Source organism: Syngnathoides biaculeatus, chromosome 14, assembly GCF_019802595.1.
Source record: "Syngnathoides biaculeatus isolate LvHL_M chromosome 14, ASM1980259v1, whole genome shotgun sequence".
NCBI lineage: Eukaryota > Metazoa > Chordata > Actinopteri > Syngnathiformes > Syngnathidae > Syngnathoides > Syngnathoides biaculeatus.
In genome coordinates this window covers 16,709,324-16,730,775 of record NC_084653.1, presented here as the reverse complement: position 1 = coordinate 16,730,775, position 21,452 = coordinate 16,709,324, and the positions used below count along the sequence as shown (strand labels likewise).

General features: G+C 39.9%; 1 protein-coding gene across 17 annotated transcripts in view; it reads left to right on the top strand.

Annotated features, from left to right (window-relative positions):
* tns1b (tensin 1b) overlaps nucleotides 1-21,452 on the top strand; it is a 135,415-nt gene that overhangs the window by 84,494 nt on the left and 29,469 nt on the right. For 14 of the 17 annotated variants that reach the window (XM_061841451.1, XM_061841450.1, XM_061841436.1 and 11 more), the window contains 11 exons: nucleotides 77-118; nucleotides 11,242-11,291; nucleotides 14,339-14,510; nucleotides 15,419-15,469; nucleotides 15,553-15,675; nucleotides 17,612-17,676; nucleotides 17,799-17,882; nucleotides 18,601-18,713; nucleotides 18,789-18,849; nucleotides 19,629-19,704; nucleotides 21,196-21,325. In XM_061841451.1, the coding sequence (XP_061697435.1) occupies nucleotides 77-118; nucleotides 11,242-11,291; nucleotides 14,339-14,510; nucleotides 15,419-15,469; nucleotides 15,553-15,675; nucleotides 17,612-17,676; nucleotides 17,799-17,882; nucleotides 18,601-18,713; nucleotides 18,789-18,849; nucleotides 19,629-19,704; nucleotides 21,196-21,325 (967 nt within the window). Of the gene's footprint in view, nucleotides 1-76; nucleotides 119-5,910; nucleotides 6,425-11,241; nucleotides 11,292-14,338; nucleotides 14,511-15,418; nucleotides 15,470-15,552; nucleotides 15,676-17,611; nucleotides 17,677-17,798; nucleotides 17,883-18,600; nucleotides 18,714-18,788; nucleotides 18,850-19,628; nucleotides 19,705-21,195; nucleotides 21,326-21,452 lie in introns of those variants that run through there. The other 3 variants (XM_061841438.1, XM_061841448.1, XM_061841447.1) reach the window with 2 other exon arrangements.

Genomic DNA, 21,452 nt, shown 5'->3' with positions numbered 1-21,452 from the left:
TCACGTCAAGTTTGTGAGCCAGGAAGCACTGCAAAGCAAGTGGTGACGTCACTTCTCTGTGTTTTTTCCTGAACAGGCGCCCACCAATGACCTGCCTCTCAAACATGTAGATACAATGGTGAGTCTAAACAACTTTTTTTTTCTGCCATCATTAAGACATCAAAGTTGTGTCTGGTATGAACATTTGTCTCACGTGGCTATGTTCACATCAGGGGTTCATAACCCTAACATTAACTAAACATAACTACAATGTGTACCTCTAAATGCTGTCGGAATAATTAAAATAAATTCAAAGTGCTACAAAATAGAGAAACACATTTAGAAAGGTATGCAAATAATGGCAGAATTTTTCAAGGCAAAAAGAAATAAAATCATTTCAACATGATAACATTTTAATGGGATTTTTTCATCATAAAGTGATATTTTTCCCCCAAAGTCATAATATTATTATAATAAAAAGAATGAAAACAAGAGCCTTTTGTAAATGTAAAGGTTTGACAAGGGAAGAAGTCATATTTTTTACAAAATGTAAGTTTATGAGATTCTTGGGGGGGTGGCGGGATCAAGAGTTGTTGTCTTCCAAGGATAAAGTCATGTTTTCCCAAGAAAAGTTCACAATATTTTGATATGAAATTTTAAAATTTTCATTATATTAAAATCAAAGTTTATTGAGGGAACAAATAATATTTTAACCACGGTATTTAAAAAGTCCAGATTTATTCACATTATCATGTAGTAGTTTAATAATAATAATAATAATAATATTTATTCTTATTATGCATTTTATTCTGGAAAAGAAAAAAAACAATATTCTTAAAAATTACATTCTGTCCCCTCGCCCCAAAAAATCTGTTCACCCACTTAAAAAAGTGAGCTTTATTCAAGTAGTTTTCCCCTTTTGTTAAAAAAAAGAAAAAAAAAGAAGAAAAAAAGAAAATTGACTTAAAAAGTTAATAGAAAAATGCAGTTTTAATATACCGGTAGTTTAATAATGGTCAGCTTAAATACATGATTTTCTTTCTGTCAGAAACAAGAGCACAAAATTCTCTTTACGCTCAACTCAACAGCTGATTGTGTTACCAACGCACGGAGAACACATCACACAGTGCGATCGGCAGCTGATTTGTAACCATAAAAATGCGTCTGTTTTCTATTTGTGCTTCCTCACCACAAGCACGTGCACGTACACACACACACACACACACCACACACACCACACACACACACACACACACACGCACACACACGTACACGCACACACGCAAGTAGCTTAAAGTTCAGTTAAGTGCCATTTGCTCAAACCTGGACATTTGTGAGAAGTTACAACTAAAAAGCACTAAACAGGCCCAAAAAATGTAATGTAAATTTGACAGACCACAGAGAAGAGTAATGTTCTCTTTAAAAACTCAATCCATTGCTTTTTTCCCAATTTGTTTGGGAGCTTAAAGGGCCACTGTCATGAAATGGATGATTTTTAGGATCTTATTAATGAAAAAACGGCAGCCAATACGGGCCCATGCGTTTTTTTTTTTTTTTTTTACCACAAAACATGATTTTGACGTATACAGCTTTTTGTAACTCACGGCATGAAAATCCTCTCGAGGGATTTGTTTTTGAGAAGAAGCAGGAAGTATCATAAAAGGACAGAAGCGCCCCCAAGTGGACTCGTTTGTTTCACTTAGTTTGACCTCCGGGAAGGTAGCTCGTTGTTCCTCCGTGTTCGCCAAAATGCCGGCTCGTTGCATTGCTGGACATTGTTTGAACACTCGGGAGGATGGATTTACCCTTCATAAGTTTGCAAGAGACCCGGTTCGTCGTGAAAAATTGATTGCACGGGTGCAGAAGACGAGAGCTTCGTGGGTTCCAATTCCAATGACAGGTAGGTGTGTATACAGCTACTAAAAAAAAATAATAGTTTGGGGCGGACCACGTAATCAGTCTCTCATAACGTAACAAAAGATCCGCGTACGAAATGTGTCAATGTGCGCGTCGGACTGCTGCGTTGGTTCGCCAGCGAAGGGTGCGCTTCGGGCTCGCGGACGGCGGCGGCTCTGAAGAACGTAGCCGACAATGCCTCACTCAGCCGCGTGCGATGACAACGCAGTAAAGCGTCCCGGCTCGACGATGTTATTCATCGCGTACTGCGGCGGCTATGAACAGCTCCCTAAAGCAGCACGGCTCGGATCCATTATAAGCCACCACGGTACTGAAAATGAGCCACACCGGACGGCTGTGATGAGCGGACGGGGAGGCGGTTTGGCCGTGATCGCATATCATCTGAATATGGCTCGAAACAATGGTGTAATATTGCCTCGGTAACTTAACCGTGTTGTGTGGTGTTCTCTTTTTCGAAAAGAGCTTCGTGTCAGAAGGGGCGTGTTCGTCTCCCATAGTAGGGTGCACCGCGTGTTTTCATTGGCGAATGTACGGGTGACTTCACGGAGAGAAGATGCAGCCAATATGGCGACCACTTGGATGTCGTAGAATGACAATTCTGCAACTTTGCGCATGGATGACGCGCTCTCCGCTCACATTTATTTTTTCGTATAGACATTGAAGTGAATAATGTTATATGTATTTGTTGTAGATTTGTTATATGCATTACAATATCTAATTTAGAATGTTTACCCTTGTCCTTTAAAAAAACCGTCACCTGGCTGTTCTGTAAACTGGGGCATCCAACAAAGATGCTTTTTCTGGGTGTAGCCATCTTTTAGGTTGCACAGTGCATGCTAGCGTGGTAAACGGGCCTTTTTTACGGATGCTAAGCACAGCTAACTCACAACTGTGCAACCAAACAAAGTGACATGACTTTCTCCTGATATAGTATTCATTAACTTGAGAAAGAATACGTCGCAGTTCCGTAAATTCAGGGGGGCTGTGTTTTAGCCCCGCCCACAACATCAGGAATATTCAAATGGTGAAAAAGATGCATCAACTATATCTCAACAATTCTTACAGTTATACGTAAAGCTTTGCAATGTTTTCAGTACATCAAACGTATTTAGAAACAAAACACGGATAGCTGGCGAGACCCTGTTTAAAGAAAAGGAGTATTAGTCAAGCAGAAATGTACTTTGTAAAAAATGTTTTGACCTTTTAACAGTCTTGTTAACCTTTACTAAACATGTTTAGCTTATGGAGTCAGGTGGCACAGTTCTAAAGGAGTACTTACTAGATACATACATTTTCTATACCGCTCATCCTCACTAGGGTTGCTGGTGAGCTGGAGCCTAGCCCAGTGAGAGGCAGGGCGTGTATAGACAAAAACACATTCACGTTCACAATCACACCTACAGGCAATTTTGAGTCCTCAATGAACCTGTCATGCATGTTGTCCATATTGTTTCGATGCTCCTTTATAAGGATTCTAAATCTGAATCTCGGTGGTTCGCAGATGCAAGTCACGGTTCAGAGGTTGCGGGTTGGAATCTGGACTTCGCAATGTGCGGAGTTGGCATGTCCTCCCTTTGCTTGTGTGGGCTTTCTCCAGGTGGTGCTTCTTCCCCCCACATTCCAAATACATGAATGTTAGATGTTAGCTACATTGAGGAGTCTTGCTTATCCCGATGTGCAAATGTAAGTCCAAATGGTTCTTTGTCAACAGAGTATACGTGCCCACCTATTGGTCAGCTGGGATTGGCTCCGGTCACCTGTGAGCCCAATGAACACAGACGCAATAGAAAATTGATGGATAGTTGGAAATTAGTTATGAATAGACCATCTAAAGAGCAAAATCCCATGTTTTTGAAATAAACAACCAAAATCAAAGAATATATAAGACCGTCTAATTTCTGAAGGTGCACCTGTCCTCGCACGATCATGAATAATCCATCATTGGTGAAATCATCACTTATCTTTCCCAGTTTTCCCTTTCCCCTCCGTCTAGCTGTGTGTGTGTGGGGGCTAAGCCAGACGGAATCCCACTTTGCTTACAATTAGGTCGTCACGTCAGTGTGCATTTTACACATACTGTACAATCATGCTTGCGTGAGCTGAGTTTCCACGCATGAGTGCGTGTGTATTTTCCTGTGTGCGCAGCTGCTCCCGTCGATCCCCGGGCATCGGTCGGCCATGTGGTTGCTCTGTGATGTCTGGGGTGGGGGGTGGGCGAGCTCTCTAACCACGCCTCGTTGCCGCTGAGCATTGCGCCAATTTGTCTTATGACTACACAAGCGTCTCGCTTCATTGGACCCCCGTCCACTAAATCTTTTTGGGTTGTTGTTGCTGTGTTAATTTGAGGTTCTGATTTGTTGGCTACATTTCTGCATACATTACACGATATTTAAACAGGTACAGAACAGTATTAGACCAGGGGAAATGAAAGAAAACAAAATAAAGCAAAAAAGTAGGATGAAACAAAATTGGAGTGGAGAACAAAGATTGGAAAAAGAAGCATAAAATGTTCGTTAGAATCTCTTCTGGATAAATTGATGATTGGGAAACATGTGTTGTTGTATATCTGATATTATGCTTTATGGTAATGAATGTCCTAAATTCAACATTCATTTATCAGAATATTCTCTGTTTTTTTTTCCAGTCCTTCCAGTGTCATGTTTGTCATGTCATGAGTCATGTTTACATCCTATTTTGGCTTCACAAACCATCCAAATTTGTTTCTAAAACAATATCATACAAATGGAATATGATGTCTTCAATAGTCGTATTTTTATCATGATTGACATTGCATTTTAATTACAGGACACTAAAAGATGGGGTGGGGGTAGGGGTAATGCGCAAACCTCAAAATGATCACCAAACTTTGAGACCTTGCGCTGCCTACATCTTCTTTTCCTTTCGGCTTGTCCCATTAGGGGTCGCCACAGGGTGTCATCTCAGATGAACGCATAATTATTTGGCACATGTTTACGTTTGTTTACGCCTGATGCCCTTCCTGATGCAACTCCCCTGCATTCTAGCCGGAGAGAGAAGCTTACAGCACCTGGTATTCCTAGGCGGTCTCTCATCCAAGGATTCACCATGGCCAAACCCGCTTAGCTTCAGAGATCTGGCATTCTCAGGGTAGCATGGCCGTAAGCCCCTTGCTCTCCCTACATGAGCAGGCATAAAAAGATTTGCAATTTAGCATAATCATTGCAGCATGTGGCTGATACGTCCTTCCAACTGGGGCTCATTTGGTCGAATTCTCATCTGCGGGTTTGTAGTGACCTTGTATTTCTCCCAATATGGGCAACTTGCTGTTCAATTCCAGGCAGGGGTCCTCGAGACTTTTTGATACATCCCACCACCCTAGACGTATCCACCCAATTTAGCATTGATTTTTCAAACAGGTATCTGATATTTTTATTTCAACTTTCCTGGTGGCACAACTGCAAGGACGTTGTGTTCTTTGACCTTTCTCAGGGAATAGCTGAGATTCCTTACAAAGTAGCATTGATTGGTAAATTGCTGGATAGTGTTACGTCCACTATATAACGGCTTTTTAAAATACTTATTTTTTACACTCTACTTCTAGTAATGCCCTCTCATGTAAGCCACAGTCTCCGATGCCCTTTTTTTGAAATCTGTTTATTGAACACTGGTAGACCAATAAAACACAAACAAAACTAACACTAGCGCAGGAGCTGCTGTCGACCACAGTTCACACCCAGGATCTCACGCAGACATCTCAGGACACCCCACCAGGCCCAGCATCTTAAAGGCACATGGATATACACAGATCTAAAAATACATACAGTATTTTTCTAAATCTGTTTTATTCTTGCAATTTATGTCTCAAACAAATGGGTGTGAATCAGTTTAAAATGAGTTTAAAGTAAGTGGGAGGTGTAAAAATATACACACACAAAAAGGTTTTCTTCTGTTCTCGCTTTATCGTGGACTTAGGTTTTGTGTCCAACTCTGCCCCTCCCCCATCCCCCCATACTAGTCTCAATCTGTGTCCCAATCTGTGACTCTCAAAATTTCACGTTCATCACAAGATACAAACGTGGTTAACCGCAGCGGTTCAGATCGGAGTCCTCACATGGGTGAAGGGGCGGAAAAGAAGTTGAATGCGAGGCGAGAGATAACAAGACGGGAGTCCGAATGGGAGGGGTGCAGGAAGAGAGGGGGAGAGAGAGAGAGCGAGAGAGAGAGAGTGAGAGAGAGAGGGGAAAAACCAGAGGCTGAGAGGACACCAGAAGGGCTTGACAAGGAGCATACAGAGAGACGACAAAGTAAGAAGTGGGGCGACCAAGGCTGGAGCATGAGTCGGGCCACTGCAGCAAACCCACCAAAATAGAAGCCCCTGTTTTTCCATCCCTTGAGTATCCTCCACACTCTCAAAGAAAAAGCGTGGAGGTTTTCGCTACAGTGCTGGACTGAAAGCGCTCCGGAGATGAACAGAGAAGCTTCTTTGAGGAGGCGGCTCTCCTCCCTCAGGGGGGCATGGCGATGGAGTACCGGCCACTTATTTAGGAAGGTAGGCAGCTGTGGAAGGAACACTGGATGGATTGTTCAAAACCCTTGTGTTGTGATGCCGGTCAAATTGACCCAAATAAATGAAATTTGTGGTCGTTTTTTATGACTTTATTAAAAAAATTTTGTGCTCAGCTGATAGTAATAAGATACCGTTTAAACAATGTTGATGTTTTTTTTTCACCAGAGACATTTGTGTATGAAATTAAATCAAGACATTATTACTGTTCACAAATGTGAGAGGAGGGTCAAATTTTCTTGTAACGGGCATTGTTGCTTCTCATCGTAGCGTGGTATGACAACAACAACATGGGAGGGTTTGTTATGTTGCGGGTCAAATTGACCCATGTAAAAAAACAATACAAAACAAAAAAAAACAATGCTGTTATTTTTCATAACGAAACATCTACTTGACTTTTTACTTTTTTGTGGTTAATTTGAATTTTGATCTATTTTTTTTTATTTTGGAACATCACAGTGCGGTTCGTTATGTTGCAGCTCAAACTGACCCAAGTATGTGAACTATATGAGTTGTTTTTCCAGTATGAAACATGAGCAGTAACAATTACATAAACAAAGTTTAGTGTTTTTTTTGGATATAAATTGGGTGAATTTGACCCAGGACCCTCTGAAAAACAAATCCCAAATAGACAGAGTATTATTGTTCTCGAAAAATGAGCAAATATCATGCTTGTGTTGCTGTTTTGATCCTGGTAGTATGCTGCAACCATTTGTTATGGGGGTGCTGCTACAATGTCTCCCTCCCTTTTTTGCCTGCCACGCATTGTTTCATCGGCTTAATTTGTATGGCCGACTTGTGGAGTCCATATCCCCAGATGGTTTTCATCTGGAAATGGGCTTTCAAAATTCACACCCCCTGCGCCCCAATACCCGCTTCTACCTCTAATTCTCACGTGTCCTTCATTCTTCTTTGAGTTTTTTTTCCCTGAATGAAGATCACTTTTTGATTAACAGATTACACAGAGTTTAGAGAAAATTACAATACAGATTTTGTTCACAATGTGAGTTCTAAAAATACTCCTGTAAACATGACATGTAGCAACTGCAATTAACTTAACTTTCAAAATTTCAACAAATTATCGCATTTACAATTTCTTTTTCCATTTTTTGCTTTTATTTTATGTTACGTGTCAAACCTTTCACTCAGTTTGTGCTTCAGTGGTTTCTAGCTTTACGTTTGTTGTTTATCAGAATAACCATTTTTTTCATTATTATTATTATTATTATTATTATTATTATCTTTCACCCAAAGAAAAATTTTTTTTCACCTATCGACAACTTTCCGCTTTTCATGGGAGAAAAAATGCCAGTTATTGCAATTGCGTGATGAAAAAGCACACGACCATACAAAAAATTGAGGTACTGTGAAAACATCCTCACTTTTTAAGGAAAAGCAATTTTCTTCGAGAAGAAATTGAATTAATCAGAATTGTAATTTGTTAATGTGGTTAAAAACAACAATGTGCATTTCCTTAAAAAATAAGGACATTTTGCAGTGATCTCCAAATTTTATAGAGGTAGTCTTTGCATGCATGTTCATATATACGCTTATGGTTTTCTTTTGAAAATATGGACATTTCTAAGTGACTTCCAAGCTTTTCTACAGTAGTTGTCTTTCTTTTCCTTTCGGCTTGTACCGTTAGGGGTTGCCAAAGCGTGTCATCTTTTTCCATCCCAGCCATTTCTCCATCTAATCTCCAGCATCTTCCTCTCTAACACCAACCGCCCTCATGTCTTCTGTCACAACATCCATCCACTTTCTCTTTGGTCTTCCTCTCGCTCATTTGCCTGGCAGCTCCATCCTCAGCACACTTCTACCAATATACTCACTCTTCCTCCTCTAGATGTGTCCAAACCGTTGAAGTCTGCTCTCTCTCACTTTGTCTCCAAAACATCTAACTTTAGCTGTCCCTCGAATGAGCTCATTGGTAATAGGGCCCACTCCGAGCAAGAACCTCAACACCTTCATTTCTGCCACCTCCAGTTCTGCTTCCTGTTGTGTCATCAGTGCCACTGTCTCTAATCTATACATCATAGCAGTCCTCACTACTGTTCACCCTTCATCTTACCAAAGATTTTTGAATGATGGTGGAAAACAAGAAATGATCTTATCCAAACTTTTGAACAGCACTGAGTAGCGCCCCTGCAAAGTTATAAAAAAAAATTACCCCAGCACCAGTTTCGGTGCTCAAAGATAAACAGGGAGTATTCTTGGGCAAGTTCTACGTCTTGGACTTTGTCAAAAAGAAAAAAAATCTTCTCTAGTTCCACCGGTAGACACAGAATTCGGTGAACGTTTTGTTGTCATTATAGGACACAAGAAAAAGTCCCTTGCACCCATGCCTGAAATTGAACAGGAAGTTGACAGCTTTGTTTTGATGCAGCCATTTTTGGAAATTTGCAGGGATCAAACTTTGACAAACTCCTTCTGAGTAATTGTCATTAGCCAAAATGAGCCTGAATCGGAAAAAGGTCTCGCAGACAGATGGGCTACACTAATTGCCCTGTGGACTTCACCATCTCTTGTGAGCAAAGCATCATATCAAAATTTTGTCATCATTGGGAGGATTCATGATGAAATTTTGAATTTGTATTGTAATGATGACAGTTTGTGTGGAGCTGGTATTTCAACCCTCTAAATTCTCCATGTTGTGCCTTTTTCTCAGTCCACTCCAATTAGCTGTTTCTTGCCCATTCGTCACTGTTCTCCTCTGGTGACCCTTCTGGTCCTTGAGCGAGCCTTCATGCCAGACTGAACCGTTTTGGCCAAAGCCCAAGGGAAGCATGTGTGTTGCTTCGTGCCAGCCGTGGACTTGTGTGAATGCTTAAAATCGGGAAAATTGTGAATAAGCTTGTGTTGATGTATGCAAAATACAGGATAATGTATTATGTATATATATATATATATATATATATATATATATATATATAGTGTACTTTCTGGATTGGTTGAGGAGAGTTCATTCAGCAAATTAGATATTTAAACATGTTGTTTAGTTCTTAAATCAAGCATGTTCAATTGTGCTCAACGTTGGATTTATACTTAAGCAGTTGAACCAACACACAGCAGCACAACATTTGCTCAGCTATCATTGCTACAGCTTCATGTTGTAATGATGTATTATAATCAAGGCTGCATACGGCATATTCAACCTCCCTCTTATTTTGCGGGTCAAATGGATATCTGAACAGTTACTGTGCAGTGGAGTGTAACACAGTCAATAAATGGTTCATTTCACACATTTGCAACAACGTCTTTTGGGATTTGTTTCATTTGACACTTGGATAAATAAACGCATTGACCTAGTGACATTCTTGACAAACAAACGAACAGGAGCATTAATTAATAACAAGCACAATGATGATCAAATATAGTTGTCTCTGTATTTCCGCTGTCCGTTCACCATAGATGGAAACATATTTTCTTTCAAGATGACAAATAACCAGGTTAGGAAAACACACACACACACACACACACACACACACACACACACACACAAACATTAGTGGCTCAATTATGACCCTACAAGTACAAAATTACTCATTAGAACTAGAGGTCTGCAAGTGGCCTTCAGAGCAGAACATTTTTAGGAGTCTGAGCAGATTTAAGGAGGCTGTAACACATCCCCGGTTGGCTAGCGGTACTCTTGACACTGATGCTTAAGCCTGCCCGTCTATGATGGATAACAGCCTCTCCTGTATAAATGAGACCTAAACACTAAGGGGGGGTGAACAAGTCTCAAGGTTCTTCAACACCCCCTACACCCGCTGCTCCCCCTGCACTCAAGCTTGACTGAAGAGGAGCCAAAGCATGCAAAGCACGTAGTGAAATGCCTCCAGCTACGCTTCCACTACATGACCTAACAGATTCATGAAGATGCCATTTGTCCAATGACAGTCATCGCAGGGACAGGTCCTCAACGTTGCTGCCAATTTTGAAAATCCACAGATAATTGGTTGCCCCCCCTCTCCCGGAATTTAAAAAATATATATAATTGCAAACACAAGACAGCACCAAACCACTACTTGTATATTGGACAGGGCTTTGGCCTTTCCAGTACAAGTTCCTCAACTCACTTCAACATACAGCAGTTACTTGGCGCCAAGGTGCGAAAACATGGTGCCAAAACTGTACTTTTGCCTCACTTTAAGATAGTTATTTGAAAACCAGATGGCACTACTTTCCCATTAAATGGGGCTTTGCCACCATTTTAAGGCATTTCAGAAGAAACACAATAAAGCAATTGGGCAAGTTTGTCTGCGTCACACTTCTAAGGTTTGGGGTTCAAATTTTGAGTCTGACCTTCCTGTGTGGAGCAAGATATTTTCCTGTGATCGTGTGGGTATTCCCGGAGTAATCTGTCTTTCTCCCACATTTCAGCTATATCCATGTTAAGTGAATTGAAGGTTTGTTTGTCTTTACGTGTCCTGTATTGTTACTCCTTCTCTTGACAAAATGTAGCTGAGGTTGACTGAAGATTGTAAATTGACCAAAGGTGTGAATGAGGATGTGAATGATTGCTTGTCTGTCTACATGTGCCACGCAACTGACCAGTCCAGGGCACGTCCATGCCTCTTGCCCAAACTCAGTTTAGATAGACTTCAGCTAACCCGTGATGCCAAGAAAAGATGTCCAGAAGATACTGGAGATAGAGATTTTAGCATCTATATTTGAAAATAAGAGGGACACAATGTCTTTTGAAAATGTGTTGTATACTGCACATCGGGCAACTGTTGATCCATGTTGATTAAAAATAATCATTGAATATTTATGTTGTTTCTTTATGTCATATTTTACAGGGCTCAACAAAATCTTCAAAAAGCATGGAGTCACGGCGCAGACCTTCGAGGTAGGATGTTTTATCTTCCCCTTGTGTTTATTGTGATCCATCCTGTTACGTTATGGCTCAAATTGACCCCCGAAAAGTTTTTAAATAAATACTTTTTCTTCTTGTTTTTCTGAAAATAGTGTAACCACTATTAGATATTGATTGAAATGGTTAGTGAAATTAAGAATGAAATATTAAGTGCGCATGTTCTCCCCGTGGCTGCGTGGGTTTACTCCGGGCACTCTGGTTTCCTCGCACACCCCAAAAACATGCAACATTAATTGGAAACTCTAAACTGCCCCTAGGTGTGATTGTGAGTGCGGCTGTTTGTCTCTATGTGCCCTGTGATTGGCTGGCAACCAGTTCAGGGTGTAGCCTGCCTCCTGCCCGATGACAGCTGGGATAGGCTCCAGCACTCCCGTGCACTTGTGAGGATAAGCGGCTAAGAAAATGGATGGATGGATGGATATTAAGTGCTTTTTTTGTTCATGTAACATTCCAGGAAGAAAAATAACAGCGGGGTCAAGATGATGGTGATTTCCAATAAAGAGAGAAAATCTTGCATTTCTGTAAAATTATTTTTTCACCAAGGTTTTTCAGACACAAAATGACCTTAAATGGAACTACATGTCACACTTTAACTTGATAACTCATGAATGTCTGTACTGAGCTACACTGAACGTTCATGCTTAATCAGTTATTACCTGAAAAAAAAAAACACTCAAGGATATGAAACGTGTAGAGTATGTGTGAGTCCATACAGTACACTGAATGTGTTCATCATTTTCCACGCGGGGTAAAGAATCCATACAAGTCTTAAGGATGGCAGCTGTCTCTTATGTAATACCCTTGGCTGATTGAAGACTTTCACAGGCGGTGTCAAGTATGCTGGTATTCTAGGGTTGCACCAGGCAGCACGGTGCTCAACTGGTTAGCACGTCTGCCTCATAGTTCTGAGGACCGGGGTTGAAATCCCGACACCGCTTGTGTGGGCTTTGCATGTTCTCCCCGTGCCTGTGTGGCTTTTCTCCGGGCACTCAGGTTCCCCCCCACACCCCAAAATCATGCATGGTACCTTGATTGAAGACTTTAAATTGCCTGTAGGTGTGAATGGTTGTTTGTTTCTGTGTGCCTTGCGATTGGCTGGCAACCACTTCAGGGTATACCCGAAGATAGCTGGGATAGGCTCCAGCACTCCTGCAGCCCTTGTGAGGATAAGTGGCTTGGAGCATTGATGATGGATAAATGATCTTAACCATGGGGCAGAAAAAAATATGATTTTGAAAAAAATGCACCAGAAGTCCAAGTTAACTTATTTGGCAAAGACATTTTGGTTTTCCCGCTAACAATCCAGGGTAAACTTATCTCCTCCCCAACAAGCAAAGATCTAAAGACTCTCAGTTGGGTTGGATCACTTCAGCACTACTTCCTTTACACGATTACTACATTCCTATGAAACATGATTTTGTTGTCATTTGGGGCCTCTTGGAGCATCATAGAAAGAGCACCAAAAATGAATGGATGAGAGTAAGTTCCACAGAAAAAGTGAATAGTTGGAATTGTAAATAGCGAATTGTGAATAGGCAGTTGACTCTAATACGGTAGATGAAATCAGTCACGTAAAAAAAAAAATTCAAAAGGAGAAGGGTATGAGAGAGAGATTGATGTACTCAAATTTTGACTAAAACAAAGCCCAAGTAGAACATGTGAACGTGAGAAAACGTGTCTCACCTCCATCTTTGGTAATAAAGAAGTTCCAGTAAGCAGTTCGAGTGGCTCCAGATGTGGAACAAGGTTTGTTGTACAGTAGAAGTGGGACGAGCTCTCCCACATGTTATGAGCAATTTCCTGTGGTCTGCTCACCGCTGACAAATCTGGGAAATATGAAGCTGTCTGAGTGTGAAGGGTCTTCTCTCCTTGCCTCCTCCCTGACCCATTCACATCCATTACCTCTTCTTGTGAACCTTCATGGCAGTGACCGCATCAGGGAGGAGTGGGACATCATATTTAGAGATGAGTCCAAGTGTCTGGTTGCCATTAAATGAAAAAGCAACAACAATAAATAACACATTTACTATTAATAACATATGAAAAGTCGTATTTGCGTTCAAAAATTTTTAAATTTGAATCAGGATTTTTACATAAAAATGACAGACGCTAACTGTTATCAGCTGCGTGCGGCGTGGTGACTTTTTGTCCTCTTGGACTTGAAAAATGATGTTATGTGCACTTAAATGCATTTGTTGCAGTGCATTTGCATCTTTCTGTGGAACAATACTTGAAAAAATAGAAAACAACAAATGTCCGTGCGCTATTGTTGTGAAACACATGCTTGTATGATATAAAAACAATACTGTATTGCTATTATACTATTATATATTGGGTATTATTAACTATTATATAGATGGACTATATTTATAAAAAAATATTTTTTTCCATACACACGAGCAGATGCCTATGAATTACATGAATTGGATTTTTTTTATTATTTATTTTTATTTTTTTTAAGAGTCATATTTTATGGTGTACTGGTTCACTTCCATTCCACCACCTTTAGTTAACTCCTACTGTTATTTTTATACAGTTTCATTTCTTTGGTTCATTTTTAATCAAATAACAGAAGACAGGCTTTTTTTGTTGTCCTATAAATCCTCAAATAGGTGGCAAAACTATTTTTAACCCTCTGGTTTTGTCACCACTCAAATTGACCTGTTTGAAAATGTAGAAAATAACCCTCATTTAAAATAATGATTTCAATAATATGTATTTTTTTTAATTAAGTATAAAGCGGGTCATGTTGACCGCTTATGAATATTGTAGTAATCACAACAAGAGGGTTAATATACGAGGGTTAGTATCGTTTGTATCATGTAAGGGTTTTTGCAAATTCAACAATGGCAAGACACGAGGAAAAATTAAACCAGCAGAAGAGCTTTATCAATTCAGTGAAAAATAATGTGTAAAAATTTTAATATTAAAAAATATACAGAGATGATTTGACCTGCAACATACAGTAACAGGATGTTGAAATAACCTAGCGATACCTGTGTCGTCGTTTTTCTGAGCAGGAGCGTGAGTTTGTTGCAGTCCCTGGAGGAGGGCTACGAGGTGGACCTGCTCTACATCACGGAGAGGATCATCTCCGTCTCGTTCCCGAGCAGCGCGGAGGAGCCGAGCTACGCGGCCAACCTGCGCGAGGTCGCATCCATGCTGCGCTCCAAACATGGCCACAATTACCTGGTACAGTCCACCTGAGTTTTGAGCTCATTTTTGACAAAGTAACATTTTCGAAAAGGCCGTCTGATTGGTTGGGGACCAGTCTAGAATGAACCCGGATTATTTGGCCAAGGTCAGCTGCGATGGACTCCGTTTCACCATAATTGTGACAAGTATTTGCTAAAGCAAAAGGATGGAACGATACTCTGTATCGATTTCATTGCATCAGTCCACCGATGATTAGTTAATGTCCAAACACTTATACAGTAGTACAAAAAGATTAAAAAAAAATAAATAAAAACACTAGGAGCCACAATACCCTTTGACACATTGATGATAACACTGCTTACTGTATAGTGTTTTTTAACCTGTACATATGAAAAAAACTTAAAGTGCTCCATTCATGAAATCGATGAACTACTGCAGAGAGCATTTTATTTTCTGCACGTGAGAACTACATTTTGAACTTGAAAATGTCACTTTCTTTGAAGCTGACTTTCAAATGTAATCATCAATGTCTATTTGACACACACATCATAGTTCGTGAAAACACATTTAAACTCTCCACCATTTTATTTATGGGTAGAACCTGCAGTCACCTGTCAACATGAGTTAACAAAAGGCTTTCACACAAGAATGTAAAAATAATTATATATATTTTCAAGATAATAGCTAATGAAAATATTTATTTTTCCTTGATAGATTATGGCATATTTACGATTTTAACCATCAATAGCCTATTACTATATTTGGCTAGGTCATTTTGTTGAATGTTTTTGTAAAACGAGAAAAACACAAATTTAACAAACAACAAGAGTTAATCTTTGATAATAATATTTTTAGAGGATGTAATACAATCAATCGCTTTAGCCCAGAATTCAACATTCCCCAAAAAAAAACATCAGTACCATTTGATCTTCTTTCCTCCTCAGCTCTTCAACCTCAGTGAGAAACGTTACGACATCAGCGAACTTCATTTAAAGGTAAACTAAAATCTGAGCATTAGCTTTCTTTCTCCTCTTGCTTTTTTTTTTTAACTTTATACGTGGTGCTTCTTTCCGGACAGGTGTTGGACTTTGGTTGGCCGGACCATCATGCACCAGCTCTGGATAAGATCTGCAGCATCTGCAAGGCCATGGACACGTGGCTGAGCGCAGACAGCCACAATGTGGTGGTCATACACAATAAGGTAAGATTGCGCGGCTGGGATAAAGCGCATTCACGAGGATGAACAGTGGGTCTCTGGGCTGACTTATGCTTTGAATTCTTAAACTAGATGTAATTGGTGAGAATCATTATTTTTTTCTTTTCAATAAATGACTTACTGTATCTATGTAAATCAAATTATGCCAGGAAAAGCAATTTTAAATACTCATCCACTAGATGGCAGAAGGTACAGTTCACCTTTGCATCCACCTACTGCCTCTAGTGTGATCTGGAGCGGGCAACTTGACTCTGAGTCCACAGTGTGGTAAAGATGAAGATGATTCAAAACTTCTAACTCAAGGAGACAGAAGTTTATACCGTACCTTTAGTGAAAGCTATCTAAAAAAAAAAAAGTGCATATGCAGGTTCACACTGTACATTCTTCCATCTAGTAGATGAGCATTTTATTCTCCTTGTCACTATTTGTCACTAGCATGATGATGAATGAATGAGAGATGATATTGTCATAAATAAATCATAACATTTGGACTCATTCAGTGAAATTGGATCGAATCCCACAACACGCCTGATACAATGGTGGGGAATCACTGCACTTGGACACACACATACTCACACTCACACACATCTTCATCATTATCATCATCAAATGTAGTCACCTTTTCATAGATAGGCAGATAAAACATTTACTTGTGTGTTTCAATTCATACTTGATGGGTGGGCAGGCACACCAAAAACCCGACTATAAGTCAGTATTTCATAATACACTTGGGAATAGTTTTAAATGCAGAAACAACCAGCATAATATGTGATACAGTATGTCTCCTTTAAGACCTTCACGGGACCCCTCTGAGGTTGCAATAATTATTTCTCGTGTGAATCTGTCATTGAAGGCTCACTGGAGTTTGCGGCGTGCTGTGTTGCGGAGGGCTGGAAAAGCACAAAAAAAGACAATAGTACATTCAAATGTTGCACTTGACAACTGAGCCAACCAATATTTTTCCTGTTACTGCTCAAGCGTCACATTATATTCATGCGGTAAACCGCCCTCATCATTGCACCAACAAAAACCATAAGAAGTATTTCTATTGACAACTACTGGCCTGATGTCTTAAATTAGTGTCTGATTGTAATATATAATTTGTAATACAATCATTGCCGCTGGGATCCCACACCACTGCTCCCTTGTTCCAAGAAGCTCGCCACGGGGGAGGTAACAAACAAGTCGGTTGCCATGACAGCTGCTGTTGTTTTTCCAGGAAGTTGAGTAACTCCTCTGTTGTGGGCTTGGACGTTTTGGTACTTCTCACTGAGGAAGAAGACAGTGTTTCAGTGTCCGCATGTTGTCATGGCACATGTATCGAATAAGTGCAACAGTATTACATAATTTTTTAGATGGAAAAAAAAGGCAGGGGAGTGAAACAGTTTAGTATTTTGATTTGTGCACATTTAAGAATTTTGATCAGGAAAGTGTGTCTCTTAACCATCCTGTTACATCTGTTTCTCACCACGGGGTAAAATGTGACCGAACGGAAAATTAACAAATAGGAAAAAAAAATTAATAATGTGTTAGTATGTAAAGGATGCATTGGTACACATACAGTAGGATAGTATGAGTATGAGTTTTTAGTGCATTTCCTGGTCTTTCTAATAAGAAATGCATGTTTAAACACTTTTTAATATAATGAATGTTATAAAAAGATATTTAATTGGAACACTTTTTTTTCTCCCTCAACAAACATGCCAGTTTTTGGTTTCCTGAAAAGTGGTGGTTTTGCAGATGCGATGATTCTCCCCCTCAGCAGCAGTTGATTACACTTACAGTGTTAAGACTAGCAGAAATTGCACACTGAGAAACCACTACAAATGGGTCAAATTGAACCAGAACATAACAGGAAGGTAAAATCAAAAACTCTGTTATCTTTTGGTCACCTCAACCATCTCGTCTGATCCCTTTTCAGGGCAACAGAGGCAGAACTGGAGTGGTGGTGGCTGCCTATATGCATTATAGCAATATATCCGCCAGGTAGGCATTCACACTCCTGTGGAAACATATTCAGTTGTTCCTCATCTTTTTTTAAATGAAGGATGTAAAATAGTTTTTGATGGCATTCAACCTAACATAAACTCATTGTCAATGTATAACAGTGCTGATCAGGCTCTGGACAGGTTTGCCATGAAGCGCTTCTATGAAGACAAAGTCCTTCCTGTGGGTCAACCCTCCCAGAGAAGGTCAGCGTCCCCCGCAGGTTGTTTATGTACAGTATATTCCGAGATTGACCCACTCGTGAACTGTCTCACAAAGACGGCTCTATCCTCAACCCTCCCGTTATGTTTGTTTCCCAGAAACTAATAATTATCAATTTGATCCTGGGTGTGTTAAATCAACTATCCCCAAACTGTCGGAAAAATACATAAAACGTTTCCGTGTATGTTAAATTGAACAACATATGACATTTGAGAAATAGGACCAAAAAAAGGATCAATAAAATTGTAAGAATAGCACAAAATCATTGTTGTGGTCAGTATTAATGGATGCTGCAACCTATGTGTCATTTGGAAAGCAACATCTTCAAGGCAATCATATCAACCCGATTCTCAGCTTCATTGTGATATTTCTGAGTCAATGGAACGTGTTTCTCAAAAAGGGTCAGAACTCGCAAATGTGTTAAGAGAACCATTTTCATTCGACAGGTATATATTATTTACACCACAAAGAAAAACAAAATAATACTCTCAACTTGTAATATGGGTCAATTTGAACTTTAACTTAACAGGCAGGTTAATTGATCTACATTTCAAATAATATGTGCGTGTTGTACTACTTTAAAACAAACGTACAAATATATGCACATATAGACAGACAGATTTTGTATTTTCTACAGATATCTTTGCCAAGATTCAATTTAATAATGCTGTATTCAGCGCTAACTGCATTTTTCCTGCGTAGGTATGTGGAGTACTTCAGTGGTTTGCTCAGCGGACACATCAAGATCAACAACAAACCCCTGTTTCTTCACCATGTCATCATGCACGGCATCCCCAACTTTGAGTCCAAAGGAGGTACGTGACACCCGTTTACTGTATTTACAAAGTGTTCACAAATGGCTGACACGCTATGCCAATGCGTTTCACCAGGATGCCGTCCTTTCCTCAAAATATACCAGGCCATGCAGCCCGTCTACACATCTGGGATCTAGTAAGTCTTAATCAAGCTCAAATGCTTTCATGGGAATGAAGGGCCAGGTAGCTTGTAATAGCATAGCAATAACAATGAAAACTCATTTTCAGTTATAGCGTATCCCCTCACTCCCATATACTTCCCTGTAAGACTTTCCCCTCACATTAATGTACTTAACCTAACCGCAAGCTCTTTGTCACCATTACCATTGTTGCAAGGTAATGCTCAGAATATTGATGAAATTGGTTAGTCATCACAATATATACAGTAAACAACGTTTACCATGATTTTTACCATGTTTCTAACAGATTTGTATAATTGATCATGTCGAGAGTGAAAGAAATCCAGAAACATTATAGCTGGTCCTGAAAACCAAATGTAACTGGAGTGTTTGAATCAAAACTCGACACGTCACTCAACTGGACTTTTTATAGTAAACGTGTGAAATTACGAGCATGCCGCGCCCTTCTACCTATCAAGACCTGCGCAAAGGCCCTGCATGGCATTCCTTCCCACTTTTCTTCCTCACATGCTCCCTATTAGCACTCGCCAGCTTTTGATCTACTGCTCCCAATTTTTAGACAGCCATGTAGACACTAATGTGCCAAATAAGTCTTTGACTTTGTGATTGCACAACTTTGAAAGTGGAGGCAATTGTAAGCAGATAAAGAGCAATCAAGAGTGCAACACTATGTGGATCAGAGACCTGGAATACAATTTATATTCCAATTGAGTGCGATGGCAATGCTGTGAGTTCTTACCCCCCCGCCCCCCCACTCCTCCCACCTCTTTTGCAGTAATGTTCAAGGGGATAGTCAGACGAGTATCTGTATCACCATTGAACCTGGGCTACTTCTAAAAGGAGACATCCTGGTAAGAAGATGCTTGGTAGCTGTTTGGCATGAAAAAAGTCACAAGTATGATTTTATTCTCCCGTTATGTTGCAGCTCCAATAAAGCCATTTAAAATTTTGACTTTTTTTTCAGTCCGAAACAAGTTTTGTCAACATATTCAGTGGGGATGGTTCATGTTACATATTTGCACATTAAATAATGACTTAATTAACCTAATATTACCATCATTTTGACAGTTAATGCACTAAATGTTGATTTAAAATGCTTAGTAATAGTATTCATAATACAGTACAGTGGTGCCTCTACTTTTTTCATTCTGGAAGTCATTTAGTATCCTGAATTTTTCTCAAGTAGAAGAGCTTTTTACATGTAAATAGCCTAATCTGTTCCGAGCCCTCCCAAAAGGGATCATGGGGGAGGAGGCGGGCAACATTTGACAGCTGAAAGAAAACGTATGAATGTATGCACACACACACAACATAATTCTTCTAAAGTTTCTTGGGGCCCATGGTAAAAAAAAATGAATAAACATTCAAAAAACACTTACAAAAAATGTTGTACTTTATCAATGTGCGCCAGCATGTGACAACGTGTGAAAGCGCTAGCGTGATTCAGTGACAGTCGAGCGTCCACAGGAAACGGATAGCATCAGGGGTAAAGATTGACATCCCTCCTTGCCAATGGGATGCCAGGAAAGTGCTACAGCGGTAGCTAATAGGAGAGCAGCTGTATCATGCTACCCAAACCAAGATGAAAGATGTTAACGTTCAGTGGAATTTGGGGGTATGAATCCAGCGCCTATCTTTTTCCGTTCGAATGCTGAATTTTCCTTCATAACGGGACAATATTTTTCCAAACCTGAATTTTTCGTTACAAGAGACATTCATAAGTAGTGATAGTGACATTTTTTTCCTGACACTTCCTGACATATTTTAACTGATGCAATGAATAAAACACTGCAGTGCAACAAATGAAATATCCTCACTGACGCAGAAAGTAGCTTTACCACCATGTCAGAAACCATTTCCTGGGATTGTGGCAAATGTCGGTTTTCTGTTCGTTGCTGAAATACCAAGACTACATAGGCTTAAGACTGATGAGGAAACACGGCATTAATTTTAATGAAATACTACGTTCGACTAACAATATGCAGAAGACATTTTTTATTGTTTAATAATGAGGAAATTATTAAAGTTGATGGTTGCTTTTTTTTACAACAACTAGAGATTGGCTGAATATACTAAGCCCATGCGGCGTTTATTGTATCCCACATTTACAGAAAAACATGGGGCCATAAAACATGCAGTAGGAGATCTGGCTCGCTTTATTTAAACACATTCATTAGCAAGTAAGTCAGTGTCAAAATATGTTGGAAACTATGACACCAATGTACCAATTTACATTATTATGACTACGTTTTACTCTTTCTAGAAGAGAAACTGTTTTGGAAAAGACGTCAGAGTAGCTGTGATACTTCTGAAATCTCATCCGACGACTTTGTTTCCCGCAGCTCAAGTGCTACCACAAGCGTTATCGGGGTCCGTGCCGTGATGTGATTTTCCGGGTGCAGTTCCACACGTGCGCTGTTCACGACCTGGGAATCGTCTTTGGGAAAGACGAGTTAGATGAGACATTCAAAGGTACGCTCGATGGACCTAAAAAAAAAACCTCACCATTACTGTTCTCGCAATCAAATATGAGCCTTTTGTGGCGACCTCAAAGTACCTGAAAAGTGATTTTTGTTTATTTTCCAAGCATATGTAGCCT